The 17,362-nt window shown below is 35.2% G+C and overlaps 1 protein-coding gene across 12 annotated transcripts in view; it reads left to right on the top strand.

Moving 5' to 3' along the window:
• Epha5 (EPH receptor A5) overlaps positions 1–17,362 on the top strand; it is a 278,396-nt gene that overhangs the window by 136,305 nt on the left and 124,729 nt on the right. For 4 of the 12 annotated variants that reach the window (XM_075942754.1, XM_075942756.1, XM_075942755.1 and 1 more), the window contains exons 4-5: positions 12,912–13,067; positions 16,789–17,124. The exons of 4 other annotated variants lie outside the window; for them this stretch is intronic. In XM_075942754.1, coding sequence (XP_075798869.1) covers positions 12,912–13,067; positions 16,789–17,124 — 492 coding nt within the window. The remainder of the gene's footprint in view (positions 1–12,911; positions 13,068–16,788; positions 17,125–17,362) is intronic. 4 more of the 12 variants (XM_075942761.1, XM_075942758.1, XM_075942759.1 and 1 more) reach the window with 1 other exon arrangement.

Below are 17,362 nucleotides of genomic sequence, written 5' to 3' on the forward strand. Positions count from 1 at the left end.
ACCTGAGTTTGTTACAGGGATTCCCAGGGTAAAAATTTCTGTTTTTTTCCACCAAGAAACAAGTGTGTGTGTGTGAGTGTGTACAAAAGACCTACACAGCACACACATACACAATAGTTAGCATAATGAAATTTGAAAATAGTAATGAAAGCAAGATAAGCACTCATAAATTCTTCTGTGCCTTTATGTCTTACTTGAATGCAGACAGCACATTATTCTTCTGATATAAAATTTTAAATTATTACAAAACATTTATTTTTAAGTTTTCAAAGAGATTATATGGACCTCATTTGTCCATGACCTTAATTCTTGGAATGTGAAAGTAGAGCGTTCACCTTTTCCCCATAATTGTTCTTTTCAAATTTAAAAAAGCAGTAATTTCAAACTGACTCTTTGACTACAGTTATCTCATATTCAAATCTTTTTGCCAGAACTCTTTTTGACCTCAGAAAAGCAAAAAAGAGAATATATATAGAATATATATATATGCATATGTATTTTGAAACATTCTTTTACAAAAATATAAACTATACTCCTCGTGTGTGTGTGTGTGTGTGTGTGTGTATTCCTCTTAATGCTTGTGTCCACCTATATGCTGAGTATGTTTGTCTTCATCATTGTCTGCTTCACGTACCTCCAAACTTTTGTAGGTTTCTTTGATTTGTTTTGTGGTTTTATTTTTTGAGACAGGGTTCTTCTATGTTACAGTCCTGACTGTCCTGGAACTCACTCTGTAGACCAGGCTGCCCTCGAACTCAGTCAGAATTCTGCCTGTCTCTGCCTCTGTCTCTCAAGTGCTGAGATTTAAGGCTTGTGCCACCATCACCCGCACCCTTCTGTGTTTGAGACATGCTTTTCCACCAAGACTGATGTTCTCAAATTGGGCTACCCAGAAGCCCCCAGAGATTCTGTTCTCTTTGAATTCTCAGCACCGGTGGGATTGTAGACAAGAAGTACCTCACTGTCAGGCCAGGGTTGAAAGGCTTCCATTAGCTGTTTCAGTGGTTATCCCCATCATGGTCTCGACCTCTTTGCTGGTGTTTTCACTTCTCCCTCTCTTTGACTGGACTTTGGGAGCTCAGCCCAATGCTCCATTGTGGTTCTCTGCATCTGCTTCCATCAGTTGCTAGATATAGGTTCTATAATGAGAATTAAGATATTCATCAATCTGACCGCAGGACAAGGCCAGTTCAGGCACCCTCTCTAATATTGCTTAGGGTTTTAGCTGGTGTCATCCTTGTGGGTTCCTAGGAATTTCTCTAGTGCTACGTTTCATGCTAGCCCCATAATGGCTCCCTCAATCAAGATATTCTTTCTTTGTTTTCTGTCTCTGTCCTTTCCTCATCTTGACCATCCTGTTCCCTGTAGTTCTCCTCTCACTTCCCCTTCCCCCCTCCTCCCCTTCCACCGTGTTTACTCCCCCCACCCCCACGCTTCCAATTTTTCTCAGGAGATCTTGCCTATTTTCCCTTCCTAGGGAGTTCTATGTATGTTTCTCATAGGCTTCTCTGTGTTACTTAACTTTTCTGGGGTCATGGCTCCTTATCCTTTGCTTTACAGCTAGTATCCACTTATGAATGCGTACATGCCCTGCTCATTTTTCTGGGTCTGTGTTACCTCACACAGGATGGTTTCTTCTACTTTCATCATTTGCATGCAAATTTCAAGATGTTTAGTTTAGAATATCAGGTTTGTATCTCGATTTTTCTTTCAGATTTCTTATTTTCACATTTGGTTATAAAACCTTTTTGAGTCTGGTGGAAAAAAAAACTTTCTCTCAAATCTTTTTCCCCAAAACTGGATATGTTGTCACATTCAGTTTCAAAATGCAAACAGCCTAAGAGCTTTAAGAACATTAACCAGATTGTTTCCCTTACAATTGCAAAGAGCACCGAAACAGCCTAAGTTGTTCGACTTTGCTCTTTCGTAGCCTACGTACCATCATCATTAGAAATTATTTTACAGGAAGATCAAGCAACAAAGGGCAATATTCAGACATAATATAAATAACGGAGCTATATGACCTTTAGCAACAAAGACGATAGAGTATAAGATCAAACTACCTGGTGATCATAAAGTCGTAGGGACATGGTAATTTGTTCTTTATACATTTGCTCTTTAAAAAAAAATCATGCATTTCAGAATCCATTGGTACACTCTCAATTCCCATGGTATCAATTGGAGAGCAATTTAAAATAAATTATGCAAAAAAAGACACAAAAAGAGATAAGTTTGTTTATACAGCCATAAAGTGATATTGAGTTATTTCAACTATAGTTAGTAAGTTGACAAAGAATCAGACATGAAGAGATGATGAATGGCAGATCACATGTGAAAGCTCACGGTGAAGATGGAGGTGTAAAATAAACAGTATAAATCAGTCCCAAGTTAAGCATTCCTCTGTTCTTTCTCCTTCTTTGGAAACTATTATTTGTACCCTTTCATTAAGATGCACAGAGATCTCTGAAATCTAAACACTTAATGAACTGTGTAAGAATCTAAACCTACTTAGTCCATCCTAACCACAAAGTTCTGTCTATGTAACAAACAAACTTGGAAGTCTCTGAACTCCTGATACCAAATTGTAATGGGAGGCTAGATTTTGAAAGGGGTCATGATGCCTCTTTTAATTATATATGAATGAGAAAGGTGTTTTGCTTGCCAGTATGAAAGAAAGATTAAATAGTTAGAAAAACATTAGTGTGTTAGTTTATGATAGGTCTAATACAAACAATGATAATTAGAACATTTATATTGCTCATTTGCATGGACTACTGTTTGAAAGAATTGCATAGCCAAGGATGAAATATTCACTCATAGCTGCCACTATTATAAAAATGTTATAGTTTGTTCTTTTAATAACACTCTTAGTCTCCACACTGGAATTCAGTGAATATTTACATGAAATAACATTTATTTTATTTAAAACAAACATGTCTTAAATAGTGACACAGTATAAAAATGAAGAAATCGATAAAAACATAGTATATAAAAATTAAACATAAAATGGCTACAGTATCTATTATTATTACTATTCCAAAAAATAGAGTATTACAGCTATTAATAAACAAAACGGAAATGACAAGCTCCTACTATATGAGGAAAATAACAATAAAATATATTTGTATATCTACATTTATAGGAGGTAATTTACATTTCTATGAAGTTATTAAGCGCATAGGAACTACATACATTGAAACCATGAAGAATAGTATATAAAGTGCTCTACACTATCTATAACTCGTTTCTTTAGTGTAAAACTAATAGAAGACAATATTCTCTGCAAGTGGGGATGATAATAAAACAGCTGAACAATAAACAACACTCCATTAATTTTAAAATATCGAGCTCATAACTAGTCTTTTCACAAGGAAAAGAGGTCTCTGGACTCTGAAAATTAAGCAGCAGGGGGCAATAGCAGTTAAGCAAAAAAACATAAAACATCTTCTTGAGAATGTTAAGGTGAATTATGTATGAAAATACATTATAATCCTTTTTGTCATTAAAAGTCTATTTGAACTTAATTATTACAAATTAAAAATGGTAACAGTGAACATTTTTTCATCATTTTGCAACTATATTCAGCTTTACACAAACAAAATCAAATAAAAAAATAGAGATTGGGTTTGGACTCGAACAGACTGACTGAGTTGAAAAGGGAATGGACTATGCTCAATAAATGTATTTTTTAAATGGAAAATAACAACAACAGGGAAGAATATTATGGGTTAGAAGCTTCTGCAGCCAGAAAACTGATGCAGTCACATATCTGAGAATGTAAGAAGGTGGAAGCTGGGAAATAAGGTTTTGAAGTTGAGATATAATTTCCTGGAATTAATAAACACGTAGTGTTATTTGACTATGGAAATTGCTATTTGATTTTGAGAACTGTCCACCGATCTAAGTGGATACAGGAAGGTGATTACTGAAGAAGAGCTCAAGAGATTGGGAGTATTGAATATTTTAATTGCCACGGATTATTCCGTGGGGCAGTGTCGAAAGTCCTGATAATATACCAAATGCTAAAATCTTTTAAGGATTAAGAAGAATCTCAAAGAAGCCAACTGCTCATATGATTTGATGGCACTTTATCTAATGATGTTTTAAGGAGGAAAAGTGGAGTGGCCTCCTGTTATAGATGCATGACAAACCTTCCAAAATTTTGCTCATCAGAGGCTTCAGTTAGTCTCTTATTAATAAGTATACAATTTCAACAATGTGTGACATGAACAGCTCATTCTGTTACACAGGGTTCCAGCCAAGATATCTCAAAGACTAGAGATAAGCTCAGAATTCGATCACCTTTTTAGGGGAGAGGCTAGTAGTATTTGATTAGCCGTAGCTAAACTGTGAACTGAGATCACCTGGATACAGTTTCTATTCATGACTTTCTCAAGATGATGATTGGATTAGAAATGTCTCAAAAAACATAGGCAGAAACATTTTACGTTTAGCCTAGAGGTCTCATGCTGTCGTTTGTCTGATCATTCCACTGCTCAGACTAACTGGCTAGAGAAACAGATAGACTTTTTCCACTTACTAATTAAAAGGATGTAAATGCCAACTTGTTTCTCTGTAAAGAGGATGAGAATGGGAGGATTGTGGTAGCCATATTGGATGGTCTGGAAAGGCAAGGAAGGACAAAGGAAACGTACAATGTACAGAAGGTCATTGCCAAAAGGAAGGTGAAAGAGAAAGCAGCTGTGATTTGGCACAGCACATACATAAAGAGTTAAACATAAAATAAATTTTAAAAAGTGTTATCATATGTTGGAGAATAACTTGATAATATATTGTATAGAGCACAATAAGGAAGTAATATGTTATATTAGCCAAATCATTGCATCTGTTTAAGTCTTAAGTACACAAAATTTCCAAAACTCTCCTGATAATTTTTATTTAAAGTTATCTTTTGAAAGCCTTGATCTCTTTCTAGTTCCTGTTATTTTTTTCCCATGGATCACATAAAGAATGTAGATTTACTTAGTTTTATTTCCATACTATTGTGTGTTTATATGTCAGCTGCCTTCAAGTTCATTTCCACTTCTACACTTCTAGGATCCTGAAATGTAAGTCCATTTTGAATTGACAGGGAAAAATATTGAAACGGTATAATGAAATAGTAATAATAATTATTACAATTACCTTAAAAATTATTTATTTATTGAGTATTTAGCATATGGCAGGAATTTATTCATGTATATTATATACTTGCATATATATCTGTGTGTGTGTGTTTATGTATGTGTGTAAGAGCACAAACAGCTCAATCTACCAATTTCATTGGGGACGATGTGAAGTTACCATGATTGTAAGTGACTACTCATTTTGTGATTCTTTAGTAATAGAGAAAACAGTGTGTTTATTTTGGTTGTGAAAAGTTAGTAATAAACTGGAGAAGAGAGTGAAGAGGAAAAAACAGCAGAAACTGTCCCTGTTAAAAGGGGTCTGCACCATCTCTGAACACAGTGTTTCCATTACGTTCAGACCTTGGAAAGCCCTCAGCTGCAGAGCACAGTTGACAAAGCTTAGCTGTGTTACCATATTCCTGCTTAGAACTTCTACATTCTCAGCATATTGGTTTTAAGAACCTGTCTGTGTTGCTTAGCTTGGTACTCTTAAAAATGGAAGAATGAATACTGTTGACCTTCTCTTATTAATATGCCAATGAAATGATCTTAATCTGTGGAGTCATTCAATCTCTGGCCAAGACTAGCTAAGGAAGTATAATGCTGTTTTATTCGTGTGCTTTCATTGTCATGTAGTCAGAAGGAATTGAGTAAATTGAGAAATGTGACAGAATGCTAAGCATAAAGTGAAAATAGAGGAGAAGCAAGCTTTGAAACAATCTAACGGGTTCAGATTATAACCGTAAAATAAGTTTCCATTTCACAGAATCAGGATTTGTTTTGTAATCACCCCTATAGTCAGCCTTTTAAAGCTATTTCTTTTCTGATGCCCTTTTTCTTCCTACTATGGCTTTTGAAAACAAGTCAAGACCTGCTGTGATTTTTGAATTAAGATTCTTTCCCTGATAGTTAAGATATAAAACCTGGGGAGTAGTTTAAAAGTGCCATAGAACTGATTTTATTCAACACAAAACAGAATAAGTTAACTGAACAAAGATAAATATACATACATTAAAATAGAAAACAATAAAATGTTTTAAAATGAAAACTTTAAAGTCTTTCTGAATGAAGTCTTTGGAGGTTGGGATTGTTGTTGAAATGCCATTTCAAACAAGTTATTGTGACAAGAAATGTGCAGTTGTTAACTGAGACCAGTAAGACATTTGCAAATTGAAAATTCGGAGTTAATGGATAGCAACCTTCACCAAATAAGCTATAGTAGCCAGGAGCCATTGTATATTTATATATTGTTATTTCTAATAATGTGTACCATATAGTACACATGGTTTGAAATTAAAAAAAGGCTTCATTATTTTAATTCTCAGTGTACAATTGTAACAAAGCTGGTTTAAATTTAGTTTGTGTCCTTAGTCTCTACAATTCTTGAATTTATACCCACAAAAACAAGTAAACTATATGCTATATTACCAGTAAACTTTCTCACAAATAATCAAAGAATACATTTTTAAGATTTTATATCAACTTTAGAATGTTACTGTTTATCTGTATAGATCCATATGCTTGGAAAGTTCATTGCCAATGTTTAAATTGAACTCATATTAACAATCAAGGCAATGATTTTATAACTTGGCTGCAGAATAAATTTTTCCCTTTTCTATATTTGTTCGATTTCTAAAAAAAAAAACATAATTAGAGCTTTTATACTGTGCAGGGTGGTTTATTCTGTGTTTTGAAACTGCATAAACATTCTGCTTTTTTAAAAAAATTATCAGCCGAGTTGTGGTGGCACACACCTTTAATCCCAGCACCTGGGAGGCAGAGGCAGGCAGATCTCTGTGGGTTCGAGGCCAGCCTGGTCTACAAGAGCTAGTTTTAGAACAGGCTTCAAAATGCTACAAAGAAACCCTGTCTCAAAAAAAAAAACAAAATAAAAAAATTATCTTAGTCAAAGATGCACAGGACTATTCACTGAAACAATGAACTTAATTTAAGGAACTAGTAGAGAAATGTTCAAAATAGAAATAAGATTTTCCTCTTAATTTTTAATAACAAGACAATACCCATATTTCTCCTTTCAAAACAAATAGCAGGACACTGGATGCTTATACCCCCAAATGGACATTTTATTGCATAAGCTCGGGCAGTTCACTTCATGAGTCACAACTGGCTTTTATGACAATTAAAAGTAATCAAACCAGGCTTCACCAGCTCATGCTGTAAAGGGCGGGTGCTCTGTTTAGACACACAAGCCATTAAGCTTTTCTTTCAATTATAGCAACCACTCAGATTAATATTTAAACTGTATCTCACCTAGCTGTTCAATAAACAATTAAACTAAAGTAAGAGTTAGTTACACTAAAACACACTGATAAAACCTTTTACATTAAGGAGAGAAATCAATGAAGACTGACAAGATGATTTCATAATGTATTATGAATATGTACTTACATTTCGTCAAATTAAATAGGAAAATGAAAAGCCCAGATAATGAAAACTATAAGCAACTCCTAAACAAAATGTCTTTGCCTGCTATGAAAGATAACTGTAGGTGGGATATTTGTAGTTTTAGGGTTACAATTTAAAGGAAATGAGTAATTATGGCTTGAAATAATTTTCTTGGCTAGTTCTGAACTTCAAACTCCCCCTCTGTTTTTATTTAGGTTTTACACACCTTAAACTAAACAATGCATTAAATATTGTTCAGTTTTCCTCAAAGCTTTTAGAATCAAATGCTCACCAATCTGAGAACGCAGCTCAGACATTTTCAGTACATGTTATTCCAAATATTTTAAGTATCCTAAAAATGTTATCCTAGTTCGTTTTATTCATTAAGTATGCCACTAAATCATTGAATTCACCTAGTCTTATCAACAACATTTTCTTTGTATAAATTAATTCAATACCAAAATAGACTAACTCTTTCTTTTCTATCTCTGCTACATTTCCTGTGCTGTTGTGAAATGACTCTTAAACTCGACTTTATAGACTATCACACCCCTGCTGAAAACTGTGACTTACTGTGAAACTGGAAAGTTCTGAATACTCAAAACTTCTGCTTAACCAAAGAAAACAGTTTCATGCACAAATGCTCTTTAGGATGGGCTGTGCACTAAATAACTCATCTGGGGTTGATGTAACTGGAGGTTTCCTGACAGTTCCCAAATAACCACTATGAGGCTTAATATTAATTGTAAACTACTTTTCCTATTAGCTGAAATTTATTATTAGCAAGTTCTTATTACTTAAATTATTTCATTTCTATTATTCTATATTTTACCATGAAACCTGTGACTTGTTACCTCACATCTTGCTTCTCCAGTGGCTACTGGTGTCTCCCAGGCATTGCCTTCTTTTCCCCGATCTCTCCTTGGACTTCCCTCCTAGCTATATTCTGCGTGTAATATGACAAAGTAGTTTATTTATTAACCAAAGGTAAAAAGACACACTCACTGCATACAGAAGGACATCCCACATTAAATTGGAAATATTGTTAAGCAACCTATGTTATTATAAAAATGGAACCAAGGCAGTCAGAAGAAGGCAGGGTGTTAAGTGTTATTAAAGTGTTGGTGGGGGTCTCATCAGTGTTTTACATGATATATACTAAATGTCTTGATAAAATCCATTATGTGGAACACAAAGTCTGTGTCATTCATGGTGTATCTGTGGTGAATGGAGGCTGATGTTATTCCACTTCCCAGGTTGAGAAGATCATCACATAACAGTAGCCTGGGAAAATACCTAAATCAAACACGCAAAATATTTCTATTGAATTCACAGTACTGTTACACCACTGAATGATATAAAGTATTGAAGGTAAACTCAGAACCATGTGTAATTAAGAGTGAGAGAGATTATCAGACTTGGTGCAAGAAGCCTTAATCTATTGAGTCATCTCACTGGTCTGCTAGGAGGAGCCTTTTTCATAGCTGCGGGTGGTATACATTTATTCCAATATTTGTTCCAATATCTTAGTCTTCATGTCATAGTTATATATCTGAATAGTGATTCAATAAAATCTCCCGTAGTCTCCATACATTGCCACGCACATTTTTTTTTGTTGCCAAACCATACTTTACATGATAGGGCTTCAGCAATATTGTCATATAAAAAAGTATCTGTGTTAAAATGGACTTCTTAAAAACAGGCATTGGGGCAGTGATATGGAAGAGACTGGCTGGAGACAGAAAACTGGTCCTGTAAGTTGTCCTCTGACCTGTAGTCACTCACCCATAGCATTTTGTATACACACACACACACACACACACACACACACACACACACACGGTGTGCGAGTTCCTTCTGTAGATGTGTTGCTTTTATTGGTTAATGAATAAGGAACTGCTTTGAGCTTTTGGCAGGGAAAGTTCGGCTGTATGCTGGGAGAAAGGAGGCAGAGTCAAAGAGACACCATTACCTGCAGGAGATAGATGTGCTGAAAGTTTGCTAGTAGGTCATGACCTTGTGTTGATATACAGATTAATTGAAATGGGTTAAATTAATATGTAAGAGTTAGGCAATAAGAAGCTATAGCTAATGGGCCAGTGATTTAATTAATACAGTTTCTGTGTGATTATTTCAGGTCCCAGCAGGGTAGCTGGGAAACAACAAGAAGTTCTCTCCTCCAACACACACACACACACACATGATAAAATCTCATGGGATAGACTGGGGGGTGGGGCTTATGGGGAAGGGAACGGAGGGATCACACTGGTGAGGGGATGGAGAGAGGTTGTTCTCTAACCTTGTATCACTCAACAATAGCATTTGTGTACACACTCACACACAAACACACGCACACATGATAAGATCTCATGGATGAACCAGGGGGCAGGTGGGGATGGGAACAGGAAAAATCATAACGGGGAGGGGATGAGAGAGTCATGGGAAAGATTAATGGAATAAGGGGGCATTACTGAGGTTATGGGTAAACCTAATGCAATAGAAACTTCCTGCAATCTTGTAGGGTAACCCTAAGAAAACTCTTAATAATGGGTATACAGAGCCTGAACCGGCCGTCTTTTGTAAGAAAGCAAGGCTTCAGTAGTGGGACTGAGACATCAACCCAGCCACAAAACCTTCAACCTGCTGCCTGCTAGATGTGCAGGGATAATAATAGTGGCACAGAATTTGTGGGAGTAGAGAATCAATGATTGTTCCAATCTGAGGTCCATGCCAGAAGAGGGCTCCTATGCTTGCCACTGAATGGCCAGGAACCAGAGGCTGGATAGCCTAGAGACCTAGAACAGCACCAGACTTGACTGGGGAAAAAATACTCTGCTCTACCCATTGACTTTAGCCTAGCATAATCATCACCAGAGAGGTTTCTACAAGCCACTGAAACTTAAGGCAGCAGATGTAGAGACCCACAGTCAAGCATTAGGTGGAACTCAGGGACTCCTAAGAGGTGGGTATAGGATGGAGCCAGAGGAACAGGGGGCACCACACAAACAAGGCCCACAGATTCAATGAACCACGGCCCATAGGGGGCTCACAGAGACTGAACCAACACTCAGGGAACCTGCATGGGTCTGAGCTAGGTCCTTGGCATATATGCTAAATTTTGTAGTTTGGGGTTTTGTGTAACTCCTAAAAGTGGGAGCAGGGGCTGTCTGTGACTCTTTTGCCTACTCTTAGAACCCCCAACCAACCTTGATATGAACATGTTTGCTTCTTATTGTATTTTGATATGCCATGTTAGGTTGATTTGCAGAAGACCTGCTCTTTTCTGAAAGGAAATGGAGGCATGGATCTGGTTGAAGGGGGGTTCAGGGACTAGAAGGAGTGGAGGGAGGGCAGACTTTGGTCAGGATGTAATAATATAAAGAATGAATAAAATATAACTATATTTCAAAAAATATATATGATTAAAAATATAATGAATTTTTTTAAAATATAAAGAGGATTCTTCAATAAAACATGAATCAGATATGGAGGACATGTGGATTTGCACTTCATGCCTTTGAAAGCAAACAGTTTAAAATGAAAATGGTTGTACTGAAAGGATAAAAGAAGAAAAATTGGATAACAGCTAATTATGCTATTGGCAGCTAAGGAATCCTATTATAAGTAAAATAATATTTAAATCTTCTAATCATTTAACTACTGGAATGTCCTAATACTATCAGAAAGCTCTTCTTATCTCTCAAATGCCTTCACATTTGCTATGAATTTGTAAGAGCATTAAGGCTTCACTATCACCGTAATTAGATGGACTAAAAAAATAGTACCTCCTTATGTTGCCAATTCCTGATTATTCGGAGTGATGGCAGAAGGCCTCAGCATGGATTACTAAAACCTGAGGTCACTCATAGCAGATGAAAATTACCCAGAGCTCATTATGTCTATCCCATTGAAATATAAATGCCTCTATGAGCTTCAACAAAATTGCATTGATAGTTTAATAAACATTCTTCAGCCTATGTAGAGAATCTTGAAAAGGGAAAACATAAAATAAAATATATTAGCTACAAGTAAAATAAGCCGGTTATTCAAAGCCTCAGTGTAGTTGCTTAATATTGACCAAAGTCTGAGGAATATTGATATTGGAGTTTATAAGCCATAGAGGAGGGGAAGTACATGAACTCTGATTGCATGCACAGAGTAAAAGATCCACTTCATGAAAACAAGCTTACACAACCTAAGAAGTTAAAACAAATACTAGAAAATGATTTCTATTTGATTCTATGCAATGTAGTAGCAGTCTTCAGACTGTATCACCAATTTATTTAAGTATCCCTTGCACTTATTGACACCTGACATGATGAAACACTGAGAAAATTTCTCTGAACATAAAACTGAGTAAAAAGATTTGCTTTCCATTTTTATGATTATTACAAATTTTGTAGTGTGATAGTATTTATTGTATTAGATACCTAAATCCCGAGTTAGTAAGTGACCCAAAACACATCTTTAAAATGCAATAAAATGCCAAAAATATGATACTCTTGAAGCCTCTATATTGTATGGAAAATATTTCAGATAATCATGCATTATAATAAAACTTGGGAAACTTTCAGTATATACTCATTAATCAAGTTTTCAAACATGTTGTGTATTTGTATGTGGAGCGTGCATATGTGTGCATTTGTGTGTTTGTATATGTATGGACTCATTCTTTTGTTTGTGTTCCTGAATATGGAGGCCCAAGGTTGAACTACACTATCTACCTTATTTACTTTCTATCTTGTATGTTAAAGACACGCTGCTTGCTGAATTCAGAGCCACATTTTTGGCTATTTTAGCTACCATGTTTGCTCTGAGTTTTGCCCATATCCCCTCAAAGTCTCTAGGATTACCAGCATGGCACCAAGCCCACCTAGCACATCAATGTTTTGTGGAAACCCTGACTACAGTCCTCATACCTGTATGACAAGTACCTTACTGCTGTGCCAGTTCCATAGCCCTTAATTTACAAATTTAATAATAAAAGTTGGAAACTGTTATATGCCGTACCAGTCTAGAACTATATATGAAAGTTGTATTTCTTTAATATGATTTCTCTAATAAAGAGTCACAACTCTACCTATTGGACTGTTTCTGTTGTAAACACATACAAGTCTGTATCTTTTAAAAAAAATAATGTCTTTCAAGCTCCAGTAGCATAGGAATATTAAATTACCTACATTCCATGCGTGTTAATTTGATTATCTGGATGCTCTGCTATGTGTGATCAGGGAGCGTCTGGAAAATTCTTGAAAGTGGTGCAAAGACTGCCTTCTCTGTAGCTTGTGTATATGCTTGTCAAAATAATACCTTAGTCACAAGCAAGCACTACTTTTGTTCCCAGGAAAAAGCTTAGTCTCTCGTTTCTCTTGACAGTGTGCAGACCTGGGTTCTTCAAAGCTTCTCCTCACAGCCAGAGCTGCAGCAAATGTCCACCTCACAGTTACACCCATGAGGAAGCTTCCACCTCTTGTGTCTGTGAAAAGGATTATTTCAGGAGGGAATCTGATCCGCCCACAATGGCATGCACAAGTAAGGAACCCCGTGGCTATTTGGTGATGTTCCCTTTCACCAGTTTGTAGAAAAAGCATAATGGAGCCTGTTGTGTTTTATGAACAGGCCCCTCTAATGCAGGCATGTTTCCCATTAACAATGCAGGTCCTTTTCCACATTTTAAATTCCTTGGGTAAGCACTGAAAAATAAATGTCCTCTTATGATAAGCTGTCAGAAGTATCCTAGTCCCTCACTTCAAATTCAACATCCAAGGCACTAATAAACAATTCCTTTTATTTTGTGGTTTAATTTAGTATACTTGACTTCAGCAAATCTTTTTTATCTTTTCACATCAGATTTGTTATATAATTCCTTTGAAGACAGTTTTCTGAACTTATAATTACACAACAAATCACAGCTTCAACAACTTCTAGCCTACATGACTAAGCTGTGGGGCTATCCAGACAGAGGTCATTTGCCAAAATATAAAGGCACAGTCCGAGAGCATGACAATCAAGGTGGCAAATCAGATGAGAACACTATATAAAGCCCAACTTTCAATCTAGATTTTCATGCAACCGCAATGTGTCTTTTTAGTTAAAGTTATTGACCATTATAAAAGCTTTACGTTTGATCAAATAATCAGTGTAGATTATATATTAAGCACTATTATCAATATTTGTAGAGCATAAATGAACATCTACCAAATTATATATATATATATATATATATATATATATATATATTTAATTTTAATATATTTGTGGAAACCTAATGTGGCTATTATACACTTAAAGATGGTTGGCTAACAAGGTTCCCCATCATTTGCTTGCTTGGTGACTGTACTTGTAGATATTTTTCACTAGCAAAGTGTCTATAATAAGTGAGAAAGAGTAAGTATAAAGAAAAAAAGTGAATATATCTTTCTTCACAATGTGTACCACTTGTGGCTTGCCTTCACTTTATTTGTTAGTTGCCAGTTAACTATATGTACACTAAATAATGTTCATGAGACCATACATTTTTCATTGATCTATTGACAGAAAATAGTATTGATGACATTACATAAAATAATCACAAGTTGATTTTAAACAAATTTCAGTGGCTGAGTTTTATATATAACTGAAAAATCACTCTTTGTAAACCAAGGGTAATGATTTTGTTGACCAAATGATTAGTAGCTATGAAATACCTTCTCAATAAGTTAGAGTATTATACACACTTTTGTTGTGATAGTTTACTGGAATGATAAAATATTTTGTTACAGTGGAATTCAAGCAGTGTTTAATATGTAAGATGTAAGTTGTAACAAACAGCAAATGGGTGTATCAGAAGGACACACTAAAAATATGGTGTCAGATCATTCCATACTTTTCACAAAGGTGTGTATTTGTAGACTGATTTAACTGATCCAGCCATAGTTTACATTTTTAGCATAAATATGAATGTACGTTCTGTTTATTTTTTTATTTTTGGACTCAAAGGGAAGGCTTTGATTTGGTGGCAAGAATTTCTTAACTCTCCTTTGGAATTAACGTACACAGATTTCACATTTTCTCCATCTTCAGCTCTGTGGATTTCTACTATTGTGTTCAAAGGAGTAATTGATAGTGGTTTTTACTAGTATCACTTTGAGTGTGTGTGTCTGTTTTCAGTTTGATTCAGAGTACCACAGCCGCTCATGATCCCCTCATGGCTTGCCTGAGTTTCAGAAGATCTTGAGCTTTGTTCTGCCATTGACATTTTGTACTTGTATTTATGATTGAAATTCCTTTTAAGATATAAATTCTAGGAACAGAGTTTTAGGAGTCTATCAAACAAAACCAAGCAGAAAAAAAAATAAAAGCCAAGAATCTGATGAATATACTTAAGCCAGGAATCCTTCTCTCAGCTATTCCACGGTCCACACATCTTAACGACTGTTAAGACTGTGGCGTGTTTTAGATGTAGGCTAAGTTGAATCCTTTAATTATACTACTACTTTGTAGTATCACTTGAACTTTGTTTTCTTGGTGATGTGTGATCCACAGCTGTGGATGTGTTATTACCAGAGTTTTAAGTAAAATAAGCCATCCAGGCATACTTTTGTTGATTTAGAACAAAGAAACAAATGTAAGTAGAATTCAGTTGGTAGCAATAAATTGGAATTTGACATGCCTCAGGTCTGTTTCATCTTCTTTCTTAAATGTTAAGCCCATTTTTTTAACCTGAAATTATACTATCTTTAAATTTTTCTATTAAATAATCCAAAGTCTGTAATAAATAATAATACTTTTATTCCTATCTCTAAATATATTTGTGGATTAAAAAGTGGCTGTTGAAATAGTAATGTGGAAGAATGAATGCATATAATACTTCCTAAGGTTCCGTGATGGGCATTTTGGGATGCTTGAGGGAAGCAAGCTAAGACCTTAGATACAGAGTTGTTCTATTTAAATGTAGTTGTAAAACTGTCCTAATCACCAGTTCTCTTCTTAAATTACCTTTAAATATATTCATCAAGGATGGTGGAGTTATGTAAGGTTGAAATAAAACTTGAGACTTACATTTATTTGGAACATACACATATTAGGCTAACTTAGCAAGATTAATTCATGTTTATAATTTATTCAAATAAAAGAAGACTCCATTTCACCACTATTAGGGACATGTACTGATGAGATCTTTGTCTGGCAGAGTTTCTCACTTTGAAACTTACACAAAGACTAAGTCTCAAACAAACATAAGGGCAAGCTTGTTTGAGAACACATGATCACATAATATTTAAGGCTGACTAAAATTTAAATATTTAAACATTTAAAATTGTAACTTATAGAAATTCATTTTGTTTCCTCTTTGTACATGAATAATTAGGTTCTGAAACAGATAAAATGATATTGACTGTTGTTTTCATTTAGACGAGAAAGCTTTTAAGCAATCAAATCTGTCCATGTGTAAAAATGAAATGTGTGATAAAAACTACATGAAATTAGAGAAGCTGTCACTGTGTTAGTCTAAGATGATGTATCTATTAGAGTATTTTAATTGCATGGTTTTTTTTCTTATGGTGGTAAACGACAAGATTGAAAATATCCCATAATACGAATGCTTTCTACTCACATTGCATCATTTTACTAGAATTTCCAACTCAGTTAAAATTCTGATGTTGAATTGCTGTAAGTGAAAGAATCTAGTTTCTAAACAGTGGTCTTGACCTTCTGCTTTTATCCCTGAGCTGTGTTCTCTCAGGAGAGCTTCAAATTCTGTTCATTTTCTATGCATCCAATTACTTTTCTGTAGAATCTATTGTCAAGAGCCTTCTAGAAAAGTTCTCCTTTTACCAATGCTGTTGTTTAACAGAGACTTCATAGTTACTTCTGACTTTCAATGGGAAAAAATAGTATTCAGTGTACAAAGACTTGGATTTTTTTGTGCAGTTTAGAAAGCTTTTAAGCAAACATAGTTACTATGTTTTTAAGCATAAACATGTATGTAACATTTCTATAAATACATCAATTTATTCCATAATTATGAACATCTAGTTTAATAAAAACATCTGATTCTATTAAATAAGCTTATACCAGAGCAAAAGTAAATGATGATTTTTATGTTGCATAAACACCACCATTTTCCTAAAATTTTAATTTTTAAAAATTATTATAAAATAGGACATAAATATTAATTATAAATTTAGTTTTCTCCGGGCCAGGAATTAGTATGATAAAGGACACTAATGAATATCATCTTAAATATGTTTTCTCACTTTACTTTGCAAACCAGGACCCCCCTCAGCTCCTCGGAATGCCATCTCAAATGTTAATGAAACTAGTGTCTTTCTGGAGTGGATTCCGCCTGCTGACACTGGTGGACGGAAAGATGTGTCATATTATATTGCATGCAAGAAGTGCAACTCCCATGCAGGGGTGTGTGAGGAGTGTGGAGATCATGTCAGGTACCTCCCCCAGCAAATCGGCCTGACAAATACCTCTGTCATGATGGTGGACCTTCTTGCTCACACAAACTATACCTTTGAAATTGGGGCAGTGAATGGAGTTTCCAACTTGAGCCCAGAGACCCAGCAGTATGTGTCTGTAAATGTAACCACGAATCAAGCAGGTAAGTGCCATGTCCAACCCAACTATATGTTTTAGAATTCGTTCTGCCAATTGCATCCCTAGCCAGGACTTAACAGACGAAGTCCTATGAGAGAATGTCCTCAGCATGCAGAAGGTCAAGTCTTAAAAGAAACTATATTTCAAAGTTTAGTCTACCTTAAAGAGAATGTTTTCTAAGTGCAAACATCCATTGACAAAAAAAAGAGGCATGTTTTAATGAATTATTTCATTAAACATAC

Source organism: Microtus pennsylvanicus, chromosome 12, assembly GCF_037038515.1.
Source record: "Microtus pennsylvanicus isolate mMicPen1 chromosome 12, mMicPen1.hap1, whole genome shotgun sequence".
NCBI lineage: Eukaryota > Metazoa > Chordata > Mammalia > Rodentia > Cricetidae > Microtus > Microtus pennsylvanicus.